The 18,648-nt window shown below is 39.6% G+C and overlaps 1 protein-coding gene across 7 annotated transcripts in view; it reads right to left on the reverse strand.

Moving 5' to 3' along the window:
- Nucleotides 1-18,648, reverse strand: part of mrvi1 (murine retrovirus integration site 1 homolog) — a 50,446-nt gene that overhangs the window by 9,366 nt on the left and 22,432 nt on the right. For all 7 annotated transcript variants that reach the window (XM_056265733.1, XM_056265732.1, XM_056265730.1 and 4 more), the window contains exons 5-16: nucleotides 14,724-14,830; nucleotides 14,485-14,549; nucleotides 12,816-12,989; nucleotides 10,002-10,079; nucleotides 9,869-9,915; nucleotides 9,721-9,777; nucleotides 7,573-8,064; nucleotides 7,316-7,394; nucleotides 4,040-4,163; nucleotides 3,922-3,952; nucleotides 2,331-2,471; nucleotides 2,113-2,244 (exon numbers count right to left, since the gene is read on the reverse strand). In XM_056265733.1, the coding sequence (XP_056121708.1) occupies nucleotides 2,113-2,244; nucleotides 2,331-2,471; nucleotides 3,922-3,952; nucleotides 4,040-4,163; nucleotides 7,316-7,394; nucleotides 7,573-8,064; nucleotides 9,721-9,777; nucleotides 9,869-9,915; nucleotides 10,002-10,079; nucleotides 12,816-12,989; nucleotides 14,485-14,549; nucleotides 14,724-14,830 (1,527 nt within the window). The remainder of the gene's footprint in view (nucleotides 1-2,112; nucleotides 2,245-2,330; nucleotides 2,472-3,921; nucleotides 3,953-4,039; nucleotides 4,164-7,315; nucleotides 7,395-7,572; nucleotides 8,065-9,720; nucleotides 9,778-9,868; nucleotides 9,916-10,001; nucleotides 10,080-12,815; nucleotides 12,990-14,484; nucleotides 14,550-14,723; nucleotides 14,831-18,648) is intronic.

Below are 18,648 nucleotides of genomic sequence, written 5' to 3' on the forward strand. Positions count from 1 at the left end.
CAGTGAACTTGTGCAACCAACTTGAACAAGAGTGTAATCTGTCTGGGGAACTTTTTTGCCCTCACGCGAAACTTCCAGTCATGCGGATCCAGGGCTGTAGTACTTGAGTCCGGTTTTGGACTCGAGTCCGGACTCGAGACCGTTTTTCTGTGGTCTCGGACTCGCTGGTATTCGGACTCGGACTTGTCTCGGTCTCGGCCACTGGTCTTGCCAAATATGGCTTTTGGTCTCCACCGAGTCCAGGTGTCTTTTTTATGTTCCCAGTAACGTATTATTGTAGTATGCACCCGCAGACTTCCACAGAAACCTCCGCAGATTACCGCAGATTGTAGTGCCCGTCATTGACAAGTACGACCTGCGCGTGTGTGATTTCTTTTCTACTATTTGCTACTGCAATACCGGCGCATAGCTAAAATAACAGATCTGTCTATTCACTGCCGATCATAATATGAAATTGCTTTATGGACTAGTCACTGTGGATATTAAAGACTGCTATCAAATCTGATTGTTCAGTGAGTCTCTGCAAGTGAGTGCCGCAGGTTCGTGTACTACACATACTCAAGTACACGTTTATCTTCAGCATTTCATCGTCAGATACACTCAGAAACTCGTCAAAATAAAAGTTCGGTTTAACGTGAAGAAATTACCACAGATATATTTTACTGGAGTGAAGCTATATTGTCATTTAGTTGCTCAAATGCTCAGTAGGCTACTTGTACCTAGCAGTGGTAATAGTAGTGGGTTGGTGTTTGTATCAGTTCTTACACTGCTATTATGAGGTATCACCATATGTCATCATTCTTTTTTCTTTAGATTAGAAGATTATATGATATCAAGGGGAATGTCTATACTTAAAAATCCTGGGTGTTGTGACACTGTTTTTGCTTTTAGATCAACAAATAATAACCCAAATTATTGTCATTTAATGTCATAATGTCAAGACTTTTTTCCTGTCCTGGACTCAGACTTGACTCGGACCTTTTTGGACTCGGTCTTGTCTTGGACTCTAACCTCTTTGGCCTTGGTCTTGACTTGGATTCGACAAGTCCTGGTCTTGGACTCGACAAAGGTGGTCTTGACTACAGCCCTATGCGGATCCCTATTGGAATGACAGGATTTTATCCACAAAATTACGGTAAGCCATGGTAAATGTGACCACACCTTCACGCAATATTCTGGATCACGTAGATTCATATTGAAATAACTGCATTTCGCCCAAACAAATGTTGTAGAGCAATGGTAAAGGTACGGGTCACATTTACCATTGTTTGGCAAATGTTTGAGGGCAAAATCCTGTCATTTCAATAGGAATCTGTGTGATGGGGAGTTTGCGTGAAGGTGTGGTCACATTTACAGTTGCTCGTGTGTGAAATCCAGTCATTCCAATGGGAATCTGTGGATTCCAGAGTTACGCGTGAGGTTCCCCGTGCAGATTTCACTCGTGTTCATGTTGGTCAGTGCAGCTGCTTGGATTGAAAGTGACTACTATGTGAGCAGAACTTCATATATCTATATGCTATTGACAATGGACCAGATTTTGCATGCAAAATTGGTAACACTTTATTTCAATAGTCCATTCTACAATCACATGTCAACTAACTTAGTAGACTGTCTGCTTAATATCTGCAAACACTTTATTTTGATGCTCCTCAACAGGCATTCAACTGACTATAAGTAAACTACAAGTTAACTTATTCTACTAACCCGAACCCTAACACCTAACAGTCTACTACAGTCTACTAATACTCTAATGAGAGTTAGTTGACATGTAATTGCAAAGTTACTTATAGTTAGTAGAATGTCTAAAGTGGACTATCGAAATAAAGTGGAACCGCAAAATATAGCTAATATGACCACATCTTGAGGGTAAAAAAAGTTCCCCACTCAGATTCCACATCGGGTTCAGTTGGTCACGTGAATTCGCCGCTTTGACCAACAAAAAGTCACTTTCTTGGCTTGAAAGTGACTTCTGTGTGAGCTGTGCATCATACATCGCCACACTATTGACAATTGAGCTTTCTTGCCTCCAAAGTTTCACTGAAATTTGGTTCAAGTGACCGCAGCTATAGAAGTCCACATGAAGTTCTGGCGCTGGAATGATGAGCATCTCACCTGCCGCACGGCTCCCACCATTTCAGCCCTGCTGGAGAGGCGGTTCGTCAGGCGATGTAATACGGCGATCGTTTCTAAGAGTTGCTGGTAAAACTCACGCTGCTCAACATTCTGCCACACTGACACAGTGCTCTGGAATGGCATGCAGACACACAAAAAAATCAAGCTATTTTCTAGTTTATTCCCAACATGTGTGTTTATGTGGGTTGAGTTCTGACCTTGAGACTGCCTTTAAACTCTTCCAGTTCCTTCTCTGCGTTTTCCTCAGTCAGGTTGCGCTCCCTTTCCGCCTGTTTCAGCCGCGACTCCAGCGTGTAATTGTCGTTGCGGAATGCCAGGGACAGCTGGACAAATGCGTTCTGCAGGGAGAAGACGGAAAACATGGCCATTAAAACACAACATGCATCGATTTGCTGTGAAAGTATTGGTCACTGTTGAAAACACAACTGATTTCACATGTTTCAATAAGCCTCTGGCACAGATAAATGCAATGTCATTCTCAGGAAGTGCTATGCGTCATATATTTGACAGGATAATGACTTTAGTCACATTAATGAATTAATTTGACTGTTCAGTTTGTAATCAGAAGTTTTTACCCAGAAAATTTGAATGAACATTTGGTGAGCATTTTAAAGACGAGCACAGAGAAAAATAATCTGAAATTATATATATATATATATTTTAAATGACATTGAAAATTATATTTAAAAACCACGTTTCCACTGTCTGTAGCTTTTCTTTAAATGTTAATATGTATATATAGCATATATTTGTGGGTAATACTACTACTACTACTACTAATAAAAACTATTCAAGTACAGATTATGACCTGAGAACAGATTATATAAAGAAATATGATACAAATTATTGTGAAAATACACTACTGTACAGTTTTTTTTTATGTTTTGGAAAAAGTCTCACCAAGGCTGCATTTATTTGATGAAAAATACAGTAAAAACAGTAATATTGTGAAATATGGTTAAAATGTCAAATAACTGTTTTCTATTTGAATATATTTTAAAATGTAATGTATTCCTGTGATGCAAAGATGAATTTTTAGCATCATTACTCCAGTCAGTGTCACATGATCCTTCAGAAATCATTCTAATATGATCATTTGCTGCTAAAGAAACATTTCTGTTCAATTTCACATTTTTTCATATTTTATTCTTTCAAAAATGAATAAATACATACTGTACAGACCCTCAACTTTTGAATGGTAGTGTACATTTGAGTTGCCGGTTTTGTAGGGTTTAATATACAGACTTCTCTAATACACATGGTAGATGAATAACTTGACTTTACAAGAGGTTGTGCTTTTGAGAACTGGAGCAGGACTAAAGAAAGCATCAATATCATGGGAACTTTACTGTCAGGATCAAAGAATGCGGCAGGAGTACAGCCAGTATTGTCTGAATATTAGAGAGGAAAGTACATCCAGCCCTTGACCCTCACTAGCGTCATCCTGGGAGCAGATATTCACAAAGGCATGTTAGTTTCCTCACAGGGGACAGGAACTCACTAAAGCCCATCAAATTGCCATGTCCTAAGCCAGGCTCAGCCATGGCCTTCACTTACATATCAAAACAGCCGCATTCTGGACAACACTACTGAACTAGATCAGCTGTGATGCAGTTATGACAACATTATGATTTCTGCACACCTGCACTGTATTTTCTTTTATTATATACAGAGTCTAAAACTAACAAGTGTCAAATATGAGTAAAAACCGTTGAATAATCTCATTGTCATAAGGACTTTTTTAAAAGAAAAATAAATCTATATACAATTATATAAGAATACACACACCTCAACTTCCTTCTCTGAGAGCGGGGGTGCGCTGCAACAAAAAAAGAGGGGGGAGGGGGTAAAATTATTAGTAGGTAATTGATATTTCTATGTTCAAATGATGGATTTATGAGCGTACCAGCCAGGTAAACCCCTGTGCAGTTTGAGCTTGCGCAGCATGACATCTGAAATGTTGGGCATAGCGTCAGGTCTCTCTTTGGCCTCCTCTTCACTGGGAGAGCTTGTGAGTGGAGAGGGTGGACCTGAGAGATGAACCAATCACTGAGATTTAATGCAGCATATTTAAAGATCGATTTTTTGATCATATTTACAATGAGAGTACATAATGAGTCCATCTTCCAAACCATGTTTTTGTTTTATTCTGAATCACTATGGTACGCCTATGATAAGTGTTTATATTCTGAATATTTTAGCCCTGGTGGGACGACAAATGCTGTGGAAAATCCCAGTACCTGCGCGACTCGTCATAGACATAAACAGAGAGAAGCAGCTCCGGCTACAGTGTTCTTCCGCTAGACGCATGCAGTTTTGTTTATTAACCTCTAATCTAGAGCATCAAAAATTACATAGTTAGAACATACCTTTAAGAGAACTGTAAAAGAAATGATTACAAGCACTACATGTTGATTGTGACATACATGTGCCACATAGTGTTGTAAGAATATAGTTACATTTAAAAAAGAAAAAAAAAGTTAAATGGATAGTTTACCCCAAAATAAAATGTATGTCATCATTTACTCACCCTCAAGCTGTTCTAAACCTGTAGGAGTTTCTTTATTCTGTTGAACACAAAAGAAGATATTTTGAAGAATGTCGTTAACCAAATCTATTGATTCCATAGTATTTGCTTCATAGTATGGAAGTCAGTGGGGTCCAGCAACTGTCTGGTTACCAACATTCTTCAAAATATCTTCTTTTGTGTTCAACAGAACAAAGAAACACATACATGTTTGGAACAACTTGAGGGCGAGTAAATGGTAACAAATTTTATTTTTGGGTGAACTATCATTTTAAGCTCTACTGACAGCAGAGAAACAGACTGACAACTTGTGAAAGAGCATAAAAGTAATGTTGAATAGTCCCTCTGTTTGTAAAAACAGGCTAAAATGTTACATGTTCAAATTTACGAAGTATAGTCAAGACTTCTCAAACATTATGTGTTCAGATGAGACTATGAGATAAAGGCCTGGTTTCACAGACAGGGTTTAGATTAAGCCAGGATGAGGCCTTAGTTCAATTAGGACATTTAAGTAGCTTTTATAAACGTGCCTTCGATAAAAATACTACTGCTGTGCATCTTGAGACAAAACAATGGCACTGACATATTTTAAGATATGTCAGTGCAAGTTGCTTTCAGTTAAATCAGCTCAAACATGCATTTTAACCTCGTCTGTGAAACCGGGGAAAAATCAATTACTAATTTACAAAAAAATGTCAACTAAACCTGGCCAGTACTAAACCCTGTAACTTCTGCATGACACATGTGAGATGCCAGAAAGGGACAGTTTAACAAGAACAATTCATCTGCCTAATACAGAAGAAAACAGCTTAAATAACACAAATTTCTTGTACCAAACGATCAATAAAAATGGCTTAAAAAATTAAATAAAACCAAATCCTGTATATTTCTGTTTTTTAAATCTGTTTGTTTTTACAAACTGATGAGTGAATCAAAATTATTGTGTGTGATAATAGACAGAGTGCCAAAAGATGCTGTCAAAAGAGCTGAACTTTTTTGTGTAATTTCACTTTTGTATTTAAATAAGTCATTTTTGTTATGGGTTTTTGTCATTTTTATTCATTTTTTTTAAAAAGCAGAAAAAACCTTTAATGATTGCTTTACTTACACAGATAGTTCACCCAAAAAATTTAAATTCATGCATGATTTACTCACCCGTATGTCCTTTCAGATATGTATAACTTAAATGGTTTCACTTTATTTCGATGGTGCCTTTAACACATTCTGTTGACTATAAGTAACATTGCACGTGTCAAATACATGTCAACTAACTCTCATTAAAGTGTGAGTAGAGTATTAGTAGACTGGTAGGGTTCGGGTTAGAATATGTTGACATGCAAAGATACTTATAGTTAGTAGAATGTCTGTTGGAGGATCTTCACAATAAAGAATTAGCAGATATAAAGCAGGCAATCTACTAATACTCCAATGAGAGTTAGTCATACAGATCTAGAATGACATGAGGGCAAACAGTATTTTTTTGGGGGGGTGAACTATCCCTTTAAACCAACAATTTATACAAATATAGCTGCAAGCAGCCATTAAGGGGCAAGCAGAGAAGAATGCACGATAAGTCATGCCAGCATGGCTTTAGCATCAGACTGCATCAACTGCAACAATGAGCAATTAAATACATATTAAAATTATTTTAGGCAGTCACTATTAATAAGATTTAATGGATTATCACTTTTGACCAATAGGTGGTGCTGTGACCAAATTGATGTGTTGTGGTCAGAGTGAGGAGACAACGAAGCGGTTCAATGAAAAAGTTTGGTTTCAATATGTCAAAGCATTGCAGAGATACAGTCATTTTGGCATTATGCCTCAACTTTGTTGATGCGGTATATGTTAACAATCCATCAAACGACGCGAAATCTATAACTTTTTGCATTTTTGCTTTTTGCATTCATATACATGGTCTGAAGATGATACGATTCAATTTAGGTGAAAATCGGTCCAACGGCCTAGGAGGAGTTCGAAAAAAGTAGGTTTCAAAATGGCGGAAAGGACGTTCGGCAGACTATGGAATATTGGTATCTATGTTCTCGACATGACCCAAGGAATCAATTAAGGTGACTGCGCCAAAACTGCGCAAGCACTCTCAGGTCATGGTTGTCATAACACACACCAAGTTTGGTCACAATACGCTAAAGTGTTGCGGAGATATAGCCTCACGTTCATTTTAGCGTGCTCTTCCTTTAATTAGTTTGCACGTCATTCACGAATCAACTTGAATTCGGCTTTTTGTAGGCATGGTCTGAAGATGATCTGGTTAAATTTTCATGAAAATCGGATTTTCATGACAGAAAATTACGTTATATAGAGTGCATTCGAATCGTTTTGAGCCAAGGAATCAGAGGAAAAAAAGAATTTCTAGCCCTTCAAAAGTTAGTAGCATAAAGGTTAGTGCAGCTTCGGACAGCTGGTGGCACTAGAGGGATGAGTTAGAGACTCCAAAATGTGGTATCGTGACAGACTGTCCTCTATCTGTTTGCCAAATCTCATAACTTTCCCGCAAGCAGTTCTATGACCTGCCATAGAACTTCCAGGGCAGAATAATAATAAAAATAGGAACACTAACGATTACAATATGATCCATTGGTGCTTGGCCCCTAAAAATAAGCTGCAATAAGTTTAGATTTAAGATGATCGCACCTCGTTCCTGCTCGGCTGTTTCACTCAGGTCAGGAAGCTTCGAGCTGTAGATGCTCTGGTTACGCACCAGCTTGTGCTCCTAGAAGAGGAATGAAAACCATAAACCAACTTTCAAATAGTGATTCCGCTAAATCAGGGACATGTCATTCCCTTTACTCTGCCAACTGGGCTCAAATCTCAGAAAAAGCCATAAAAAGGAACATTAAACTATTGAAAAAGCATGGTTATCGGGTTGGCCAAAGACAACAAAGGTTTACCTCACGCAAACTGGACAGTTTTTGAACGGTCCCAGGTGGCACAGGGAAGTCCTTGTACCCAGAGGACTTAAACAGAGACTCCCTTGATTTGTCAGGGAAGGACAGACTCTCCTCGCCCTTGGGAGCAGCATTCCTCATGTTCATGGAGCCCACCGTGTCCCAGGAGACGGCTCTCATTAGAGGCGGGAAGGCCCCTATTGTTTTGATTTCGGCCGTGCATGGGGCTTGCTGCGTGGGTGGCCGGGGGACGGGTTTGGCGACCCCTGTGGCAAGAGGTTGACTGACACCACGGCCAGGAGTCTCCTCCTTTTTCTGGGCTGTGTGTTCAGAGTTCGTCCCCTTGTCCACTGGTTTATGATGGTCTGGCTTCTCCTTCTGAACCAGGGCGGGATCTCTGGCTGGCACGGCGGTGGCATAACGCGGGGTTAAAGTTCCAGAGGACACCTTTTTTTTCTTGTCGCTAGGCATCCACTCTACTAGCCTCGTGAAGGTCTGAAGCAAACGAACAAAAACAAAAAAGTGAGTTTAATGATTAAGGAGAGAACAAGTGCATGAAAGCGAATGCTCCAGATGTGTGGCATTTGTTGTTGTTGTTTCTTTTCTGTTCCTGTGCGGCAGTCAGCTGAAAAGTTTCGCTTTCAGTTTCGAATTGTATTTTGTCATTAAAATTCATGTTAAAGATTAGCCGGTTCCCACTTCCTTCTTCCCCATACTGTTACAATTACATTCAGTTCACACTTCAGTACATTATTTCATAGTAAGTTACTCTAGTTAACATTAACCCTTGTGCACTGTTCGAATTCTGTGTATACCCTTTATGGAGCGGGTCAAATTGACTCTAATTGGATTCAATACAATTCCTCAAAAATCACACTATGAAAAACAACAAAGATTTAGATACAAACTGTAAACTTTTAATATCAACATTTGTCAAACATTACAAAAACATTAAATCTGAAAATATGATTTATAAAAATGGTTTTAAACCATTTTTTAAACCAATTTTTGACAAAATTGGAAAATAAATAACAGTATACTGACTTTTTTTGCATATACATTTTTTTTTGCTTTTTTTTTTTTTTTTAATTTTTATGCTTTGAACATCGTAACTGAACAATAAAATTTTGCTGTATAATGAAAATTTTTACTTTTCCTAAGTTAACTTTCCCTAGTTTCCTAAGACCTAGTTCCCTAGTTTCATTATTCACTCACAGGGAAGTGAGAAACCAAACATAACAAAATCATACATCAAATAAATGTTTTTTATTTATTTTTTGGCTCTGTGAAGCTGCCTTTGAAAATCCTACATAAAAGTTTTGGTTAAAAGCTAGGTATTTTAGATATCTTGAATATTGAAATGAGAGCTTATTTTACTATCTGTGTCTGACAAAGATTTTCATCTGTAATTTGCAAATAATTCTAAACACTGTGATTTTAGCTTTTTCAAGTGTGTTTGGTTAGGGTTAGATCACTTTTAGATGCACTTGCACGTTAGAACTGGAGTTGAAGTGCCCTTACATACAGAAAATAAATGTTTTTATTTTGTGTCTGTACAGTTGCTTTTGAATGGCTGCCTATAAGGGTCAAATTGACCCGCGAACATCACGAACGTAATAGTAATTTTGTTTGTATATGTCAAAACACATCAGCATGTTGAAACTTTGCATGCATGTTCATCATGATAAATGAGAAAAAGTCACAAAATATCAAGAAAAAAAAACAAAGGTTAACCAGTATTTCCAACACCTAGAAAATCGAAACGGGTCAAATTGACCCGCAACATAACACAAGGGTTAAACATGCTAATGCGTACTTCTTTTTCACAATGGACCTAATAATTGCAGTTGAAAAGTCAGTGTGAACTGTTTGTGCAACACATTTCAAATCAATGTAATGTAGATTTTGTGAGTAAATGCAGTAAAACATAGTTGCTACTCATTTCACATGTACTTCAGACTGCATTAGAAAGGAAAAGGTCATGATGAACTAAATTAGCACTTGACTAACATTATAGGTTACAATAAGAGTAAAGAGTAGTATGGGGACTTGAGTGAAAATTCACACTTTGCTAATGTTTTTATACTTGAAACACTGAAGACGGAAGATTAAAGTGAGAAGAGAAGAAGGAATGACATTAGTTACACAAACCTCCTGCTCCGGTTTACTCGTATCCTCTTGGTCATGGGTAGATGGTACCTCCAGATGCTGACCAAAAACAACGAAACATTTAAACATTTCATCACCAAGGAGACACAATTTTAACGCTATATAGAAGGGAGTTAGAAGTGACTCTCACCTGAGTTATGGAGGGACTTGCTGGAGGAGTTGCGAAGACCTCAGGACCTGGTGGAGCAAACGAAACCTTTAGTTTAGATCAGCCATGGAAAGGGACTCTGCAGGCAAATGTGACAGAAAGCACAGCATGGTACCTAGTTGTGAGGGTGCGGAGAGGGAACTGCTTCTGGATAGTCTGGGGGAGGAGCATGGCGTTGGGTTCGGGGAGAGAGCTGTAACCCAAAGACAACGTTAGCCATTTTTGGACAAAGTTTGGATATTACTTCGCTTTATCTCTTATATATCGACCTGTGAATATGCTCAAGTCGGTATGCTGTGGCTGGTTTGCAGGATAAAGGAGGAATTTTGGCTGGTGCTCAAGACATTTGAGGACATGCGGACATGATGTTAAAGCCTGATAAGCAAGGAAATCGCAAAAGCTGAAATAAACAAGCTGCTTCTGAAATAAACATTTCAAGATTGCAACAAAAACATTCACCACTTGGAAGAAGTGTTCTTCATTTTTACTGTCAATCGGAAATAATTGTCCAGTTGCTCGGTTGACAACTTGACAGGCTGTCGGTTACCACAGGAAATAGTGTTTACAGTACTGCATTTACAATGGAAGTCTATGGGACGTGACTGAGATAAATGATAAAATACACCGTTCTCAAGCTATAGAAACAAGACTTACACATTATATATGTTAACATGAGACAATCTTTAAATTCCTGAGACCATGTAAAACCTAAACACTAACTTTTTGTTAAAGGTCCACTGAAGTGCCTTGAAACGCACAGTATTATTCAATGTGTTGATGTAATTCCCACTAAAACAGGAAGACAGGCTGGGACAAAAAGCTGCTCCCCTTTTTAGGCCAGAGCCGTTGACTTTAGTAAAACCGCAGTTTCCTCCTTATCTCTAACCGTTTCTCCTAATCTCATTCATATCTCTCTAAAATATAGCATTCTGTGCAGAATTCAAATGAGTCCAATATGATTTGTGGTTTCTGCCGGCTTGCACATATGATCCGCTCTGTGCTATTATGTCTCTGGAATGGAGCTGCGGCGTGAACGTGAAATCAGACTTCATTCGCCCCAATGGAAAGCATATTTACACTGTCGAATTGTTCCCTATCCCCTATATAGTGCACTATGTGCCATTCACCATGTAGAAAACAGTAAATGTGTGAACAAGTGACTGATTTCAGTCGCAGCTTTTATAATGTAGGGGGCGGAGCTTCAGATTCTAGAGAGCATTTGATTGGACAGAAAATCTGATGAGAAGCTGAAGTGCAGAGTGATGTCATCAAAATCATTGATCCATATTTGTGGAAGTGAGAGGCTGTAAGTTTTGAATGTTTATATCTTCAATTATGAATTTTGTCATTGTTGTACGACTCCCAATAATCTTATATTATTTCTGTTGTAATTATGACAAGAATGCTTTTTTTCCTTTTTTTTTTATTAACACAAACAGGGAAATATACTAAATTAACCAACCACAATTAATACGAAACAAAAGTTAGTAAGGAAAAAGGAATAAAAAAAAATTTAAAAAAAGAAATATGATTGCAGTTTAGATTAAAGCATTTTCATTAAGTTTGATTATTTTAATGAAATTATATTACTTTAATAAATAAATAAATAGATGTTTTTTAAAAAGGTTAAAATGTATTTTTTTAAATTAAAGGTGCAGTAAGTGAATTCTGAGAAACACTGTAGAAAGTGGATCGAACTGAGCACAACAACACACTTGTAGCCAATCAGAAGTAGGGGGCGTGTCTAATCATGAGGGGGGGAGGTGCCTGTGTTGCATAGCGTGTTTGTGATTTGTGGGCAGGGCTATCAAGATAGGGGTGTGATCCTTTTGGGAGGGGCGTGTTTGTTTTGGTGATTTTAAAGGTGTTCTAAGCGATGTCACGCGTTTTTTAGGCCAAAACATTTTTTGTCACATACAGCAAACATCTCCTCACTAACCGCTGGCTGCCTGTCCCCTGAACACACTGTAAAGAAACGCGATCTCTGTAGACAGCCCAGGCTCCACAAACAGCAACAAAAACAAACTGGGCTAACCCGCTCCACGAAACATGACAAACAGTTCCAGCCAATCACTGACAAGAAGGACTTGGGGGCGGGGTTTGGGGGGTTAGTGCGCGGATGAGGAGGACGGAGTGTCTAGCTAGCCTCCGTTTTGTTTGACAATACTTTAAACGTCAACAAGAAGTGACGTCACCCGACATCGCTTAGAGAACCTTTAAATATCAACAGCGTTTCTCAGAAATCTTACTGCTCCTTTTAAAGGTGCGGTCTGTAAGAATGACAGCTCGAAGCTCGAAGGATCCGACGGGCTAGTGGTCGAAATAGGTACTGCAGTCCAAATTCAAAATATCAGAGACCGTTGCTTCCCCCGCCCCTCCTCCTCAGACTCGACGCTCACGCGGGTTGCCAGTTTGAGGACACGTGACAAAACGAGAGCAATTGACAATAAAAGCCCATGAGACTTAATAAAATTAGTAAGTTGAGTTGATTTATCCGCATTTTAATATGCTCTCGTTCATAGAGATTTTTAGATGGATATCGAGGCTTTTTAGGTTGTGTGGAATCTGCAATCTCTGACCCAGTTTGTTTGCTGGCTGCAATACACTGTGTTTCCTGCCAACTGGCATCCCGGGGTTTCGAAATACTACTGGGTGAACTGGCAGTGGCAAGATCACACAGACCAACACAAACCCCGACTGACAACACGGAATGTGTAAAATAATAAATCAAATAACTGGCTGTAGAAGTGTTTTCATATCAACGAGTATGTTTTCTAAAAATGTATGCAAACATAGGATGGTATTTTCATGCTTTAGTAGAGTAAAAAAGTTACATACAGCACCTTTAAATTAAGTTTAAATCTTAAGGCCCTCTATGGCCCCCTCTTTGAGAAGCACTGTCCTGACTGGGGGTGTAATCATGTTGTACCTGTGGGGGAGTCCGAAAGGCTGCAGGTGGAGCGTCGGCCCCTGCGCTGCAAGAAGCGATCGCTGACTTTCTTGGCCTCATCGAGCAGCTCCAGATTCTTCTGACGGTCCTCTTCAGATAACTTCAGCTCAGGAAGAGGATCCTTCACCAGGTCTATCACATGTCCATCATCATCTCAAACACAAATGAGCACACACAACCTAAGCACAGCTGTAAAACACACCACCACAACCGCCAACTCATCTCAAGGGAGAAGCAAAGTAAACAGAAATCAAAGTGGAAGCATTTCAGTTATTTTCAGTAGCACCTCATTGCAGTACACGAGATCCAGGGGGTGGAGTTGGATCCAGATCTAAGGGGTGGAGATGGGTAGGATTAGGGGTGGGGTTAGGGATCAGGGGGCGGAGATGGGTAGGATTAGGGGTGGGGTTAGGGATCAGGGGTTGGAGATGGGTTGGATTAGGGGTGGGGTTAGGGATCAGGGGGCGGAGATGGGTAGGATTAGGGGTGGGGTTAGGGATCAGGGGTGGAGATGGGTAGGATTAGGGTTGGGGTTAGGGATCAGGGGGCGGAGATGGGTAGGATTAGGGGTGGGGTTAGGGATCAGGGGGCGGAGATGGGTAGGATTAGGGTTGGGGTTAGGGATCAGGGGGCGGAGATGGGTAGGATTAGGGGTGGGGTTAGGGATCAGGGGTTGGAGATGGGTTGGATTAGGGGTGGGGTTAGGGATCAGGGGCGGAGATGGGTAGGATTAGGGTTGGGGTTAGGGATCAGGGGGCGGAGATGGGTAGGATTAGGGGTGGGGTTAGGGATCAGGGGGTGGAGATGGGTAGAATTAGGGGTGGAGTTAGGGATCAGGGGGCGGAGATGGGTAGGATTAGGGGTGGGGTTAGGGATAGAGTTAGGGTTAGGGGTGGGGTTAGGGATCAGGGGGCGGAGATTGGTAGGTTTAGGTATATGTAAGGTGGGAGGAGTTGGATCTGGATCCAACTCCTCCCCCTGGATTTCGTGTTCTGCAGTGAGGACCATCTCGTTATTTTGCACGCTTCCTTCTATTACAGCCATACCTAATGTATAATATAAGAATGAATCAAATTTAAACACATAGGGCCAGGTTTTACTAACAGATTGCGTCAGCGCAAACCCTTTTTTGGCGTTAACAAACTACTGTCAGGATTTACAAGAAACGCAGTGAAAAATGAGCACTGATAAGGCATGGACACAGTTACTTAGTTTTGCGGCTGACCTTATTGCATATGCATTTGTAGGAGTTTCCCTTTCAGATGCAAAATTTATGGGAGGAGAGTATTTAAATGAATCACGCAACATGATTTACTAAGGTTTGCGGTAGTCAATTTACTGGTTTTACCGCCCCAAAAAAGCATATTTTAAATCAGATGCTAATTTGTGCTGCTCTTAGTAGATTGCGTTGGTTATAATGAAAATGATCCGGCTGCGTCTCTGTTCTTTAATTTGCGTGTCGCCAGTGGATCTAGAGCAGAACCTTCCACTTTCATTGGCGCTTTTTGCCCTGTTTAGTAAATCCGGCCCATTGAGTTACTTTACATGACTATTTTTACAATGAATATTATGCCATATGAAAACATAATTATCTCTAAATTCTACAAAATATCTAAACCAGTATGTTTACAAGTATAGTTGAACATACCCACTGTGGTGATGGGACATGATGACGCAGAGTTTCGGGAGAGACGAGGCCTAGGGCTGTGTGGTCTGACAGACACAGATTAAAATCACATTATTACCAGTTCACATTCAGCACAAGTGCAAACAGTGACTTCTTTTAGCAGCTTTTTTTTACAATGATTGAATTACTAAAACTGCTGTTTAAAGGCTAATAAATCAAACGAGATTAGGAATCCTGTAATGGGTCTATGACATCAATACCTTGCTTTCTCCAAAGGACAGGAGTCCTGCTTGCCGACTTGTCTTGGAAGCACAATAGCTGGTGGAGTCATGGTTACATTTACTATCTTGCTTTCAACAGGGGCGTACTGCAAAAGAAACACAAGGTTGCTTCACAGCATCTCTTGGATATGGTGACAACAGTTTCTGTGGTGTTTCGTAGTGGAAAAATAAAATAAATTAAGAGAAAATTGTGATTCAGTCCTGAGGAAGTATGGAAACTATTCCAGCTGTACTGTGCAGAAGCAGCTTTACTTTTTTAGCCCCTGCAAAGAAAATCTCACACATACCAACTCAAAACACTTCGCTTTATCCCATGGGAAAAACAACATGCTCTGATAACATTCCCTTTAAGAGAGGAAGCAAAATATTAGTCTTTGCAATCATCCAATTACATTGTTTTTCTTTTTTTCATTCTGTAACTACTGTTGATCTACAATTGATCTGTGATCTATTTTTAAAATCCATTTCTGTATTTATATATACCTTATACTATATATAAATGATGTAAACATACTTTCACTGCAGGATTGCAATCTGTTCATGGTTAAAGAATCATTCTATTATAAAAGTTTCATTCTCTGTGTGCAACAAACCCTCTTCAGTTAGCATTTACAACATGGCACATAACATCAAGTGCTATCATACTTTCATACAGCGCTAAAATCCTTGCTGTCGTTCGGTCCTAAGTGGAAGCTTTATTTGTTTGGCCTTTATTCTGGGATTAGATAACTGAAGTGTAATATGATTTTAAAGAGTGGTCTTATCTGAGTCCCAACCTTTTAAGAGTCACGGCATGAGTGGATTGAACTCACTCAAGAATAACACAATGAAACAACAACCCTGACAGGCTTTAATGTTCAAACAGTCTGTGGTCTCCAAGAGGAAAACAGAACAGTAAATCCCGCTTGTGTCCTGAAGCTTGTCTTCAGAGGAGCAATAGTTCTTCTCACTCACAGGCCATGACCGATACATTCGTAACTCCGTGACATTTTCAAACCAGTAGGATTTCAAATACCCATTCTGGCGTTAGGGTACTGATAATATCTGAATCCTAATTGAGAGTGGAATGTTGTCTTTGAGGAAATTTTCTTTCTCCTCTGCTGAACCAGGGATCGTATGTCAGAGTGGTTAGTGCACGTGTTGGAAGGAGAAAAGACTGGGCACATTTTATATTTGGTGTCTTTAACCCCTACGTATTTACATAAAAAATAATTGTTTGGTACAATGTACTTGATGTGTTCATGTTGTATTGCAAAACACTTTGGTAATACTTTATTTTACAGTGTCCTTGTTACGTTACATGTACTTACCATAGTGATAACAGTAAATTATGCATAATTACATGCAACTAACCCTCAACCAAATCCTAATCCTAACCCTATAGTAAGTACATGTAGTTAAAAGTTAGTTAGTTAATATTAGTCGGTACTTAAATATATAATTACACTGTAACAATGACACCTTAAAATAAAGTGTAACCAACACTTTGGACAGGTTTGGTGCAGGTAGGTTTAGGGGTAAGTTAAAGTGTAAGGGTCGGGACAGCGTAATGATAGATGTAATTACATGTAGGCATTTGTAAATACAAGTAAAATGTAAAAACATGCATGTATGTATGTATGCAATAAGTGCATTGCATCAAATTATGTATTTTAAAGGTTACAGTAGTGCATAGTAGTTAAAAACACTTAATATAAAGTGGGACCAGTCATTTTTGTGGCACAGTATTATAAGGTAAGGGAGGGGATGGGGAAATAAAATTGCTTCTTTTTTTCTTTTTTATTAAACAGTGCTTTACTGAACAAACTATGGTTCTGTTTTTAAATTAAAAAACCTGTCTATGCAACACACTCTTCGTACTGCAGTTTATGGAGCTGTTGTAAATGGAGGAATAGATTTGAAGTGCTTTCAACTTTTGAGTGCAAAATATTTTAGCAAAATGTATATTTTAGTGAGAATTGTTGCACTCGGTCTGTTTGACGGCGGTCTTTCAGTGAAGTCTGTGAAGCTGGATGAGCCTTTTTGTAAAATGGAAATCCTTTCTAACATTTACAGATAAGGTATGGTTTTATGTTCTCATGATTAAAACTTGGATTGTGCACTTTTCCCGCAGCAGCTCACTGTTCTCCATTAATTTTTAAATATGTTCATGGCATCAAAAAATATTGATATACAGTAAATATTATGTCAGGGTTTCAAATTAAGAACTATAAGTTCAGCACATGCGATGGTAAAAACAATGCTGCATTCATTCGGTACAAATGTGAGCAGAACTAAAAGATCCGTACCGTAAATCTTTGGTACAAAAACATGAACCGTTACACCCCAGATTGGGTCAGATTGGGTCTGTTATATCTCAACTACTGACAGTTTTAGATGGGACTGTTTGACCAACCAATCAGACAAGAAACAATGGGGGATGGGGGGTAGAGAGTTAGAATAAAAAATGACACAACTTTACTGGAAACTCAGGCTTAAAGGGATAGTTCACCCAAAAATGAAAATTCTGTCAGTAATTACTCACCCTCATGTTCTTCCAACTCCATAAGACTCACTATTGGCCAGCATCACACATATGACCAGCTTCGGCCAATAGTGAGCCTACGTTCTGACGTACAACCCAGAAGCGCTGCGCTGTTACACTACAGCCCCTTTCACACAGAGATTCCGGAAAATACACGGATAAAGTGACCCGGGATTTGACCCGGGTTCGTTTGATTTTGCTTCATTCACACTGCCAGTGATTTGCCGGAATCAGAGAGCGCGTTCACACACAACCCGTGTATGTTCCGGAAAGACGCGTGACGTTGGATGTGACGGGTCTCTACTTCAGTCCAGTTTGCAGACATTTTTTCGTTCTTTCTTGTATCGATGACGAACACAAACTTTCTTCTAGAGTAACTGAGTCGCACGATAACTAGCCTATGTCATTGCAAAGGCTCGTGAATCATCACTACGACACACCCCTTATACGGCATTGGTTCTGGCTTTTGTTCACACAGCGCGCGTTCCGGGTCTGAACACGGCAATGTTACTAGGTCCCCAACCCGGCATCGATCCCGGCATCAATCCCGGGTCGTGTTTGCGTTCACACAGAAGGCACTCTGGCAATTTGCCGGCAATCTGCCGGGTTCACAGCGCTGTGTGAAAGGGGCTTAAATGAACTCACTCAGAGGCCCACACAGAAGAAAATGAATAGTTGAATAAAGTCGTTATTTTTGTTTGTTTTTTGCGCACAAAAAGTATTCTCGTCACTTGATAAACTTAAGGTTGAGCCACTGTAGTCACTTGGACTATTTTAACTCTGTCTAGGCCGGCAGATATCAATTACCTAGCAGCCTATGAAGTAGTGAGCCAGCTCTCAGATTTCATCAAAAATCTCTTAATTTGTGTTCCGAAGATGAAAGAAAGTCTTACGCGGTTGGAACAACATGAGGGTGAGTAATTACTGACAGAATTAATTTTTGCGTGAACTATCCCTTTAAGGCCTGTTCACACCAAGACAACTTATATTGGTCTGTTCAGACCAAAATGAATATTTGCATGCCATAAATCCTAAAAAAAATTTACAGAGAGGTGTCCTAATCTCTTTTCATCGCACTGTGAATAAAGCTGGCCAACCAATAAAGGCCGTGACACACCAAACCGACATCAAAGAACAATCATTAATGAAAGCTGACTGTGTTGTCGCTTTGCGTCGTCTGTGCCTCGACCGGAAAGTTGCACTTGAACAACGCAAAGACTAAAGACAACGGCCAACTAACAGGTACATTCTGCACCAGCGTGAGGAAATAACTGTCTATACCAGCAGGTGGCAGCAGTCCATATCCGTCATAAAAAAAAAATAAAAAAAAAACGAAACCAGGGCCCTGTTTACACTTGGTATTAAGATGCGTTTGGGTCA

Source organism: Rhinichthys klamathensis, unplaced genomic scaffold (genome assembly GCF_029890125.1).
Source record: "Rhinichthys klamathensis goyatoka isolate OS25496 unplaced genomic scaffold, OSU_Roscu_1.1 h1tg000240l_1, whole genome shotgun sequence".
NCBI lineage: Eukaryota > Metazoa > Chordata > Actinopteri > Cypriniformes > Leuciscidae > Rhinichthys > Rhinichthys klamathensis.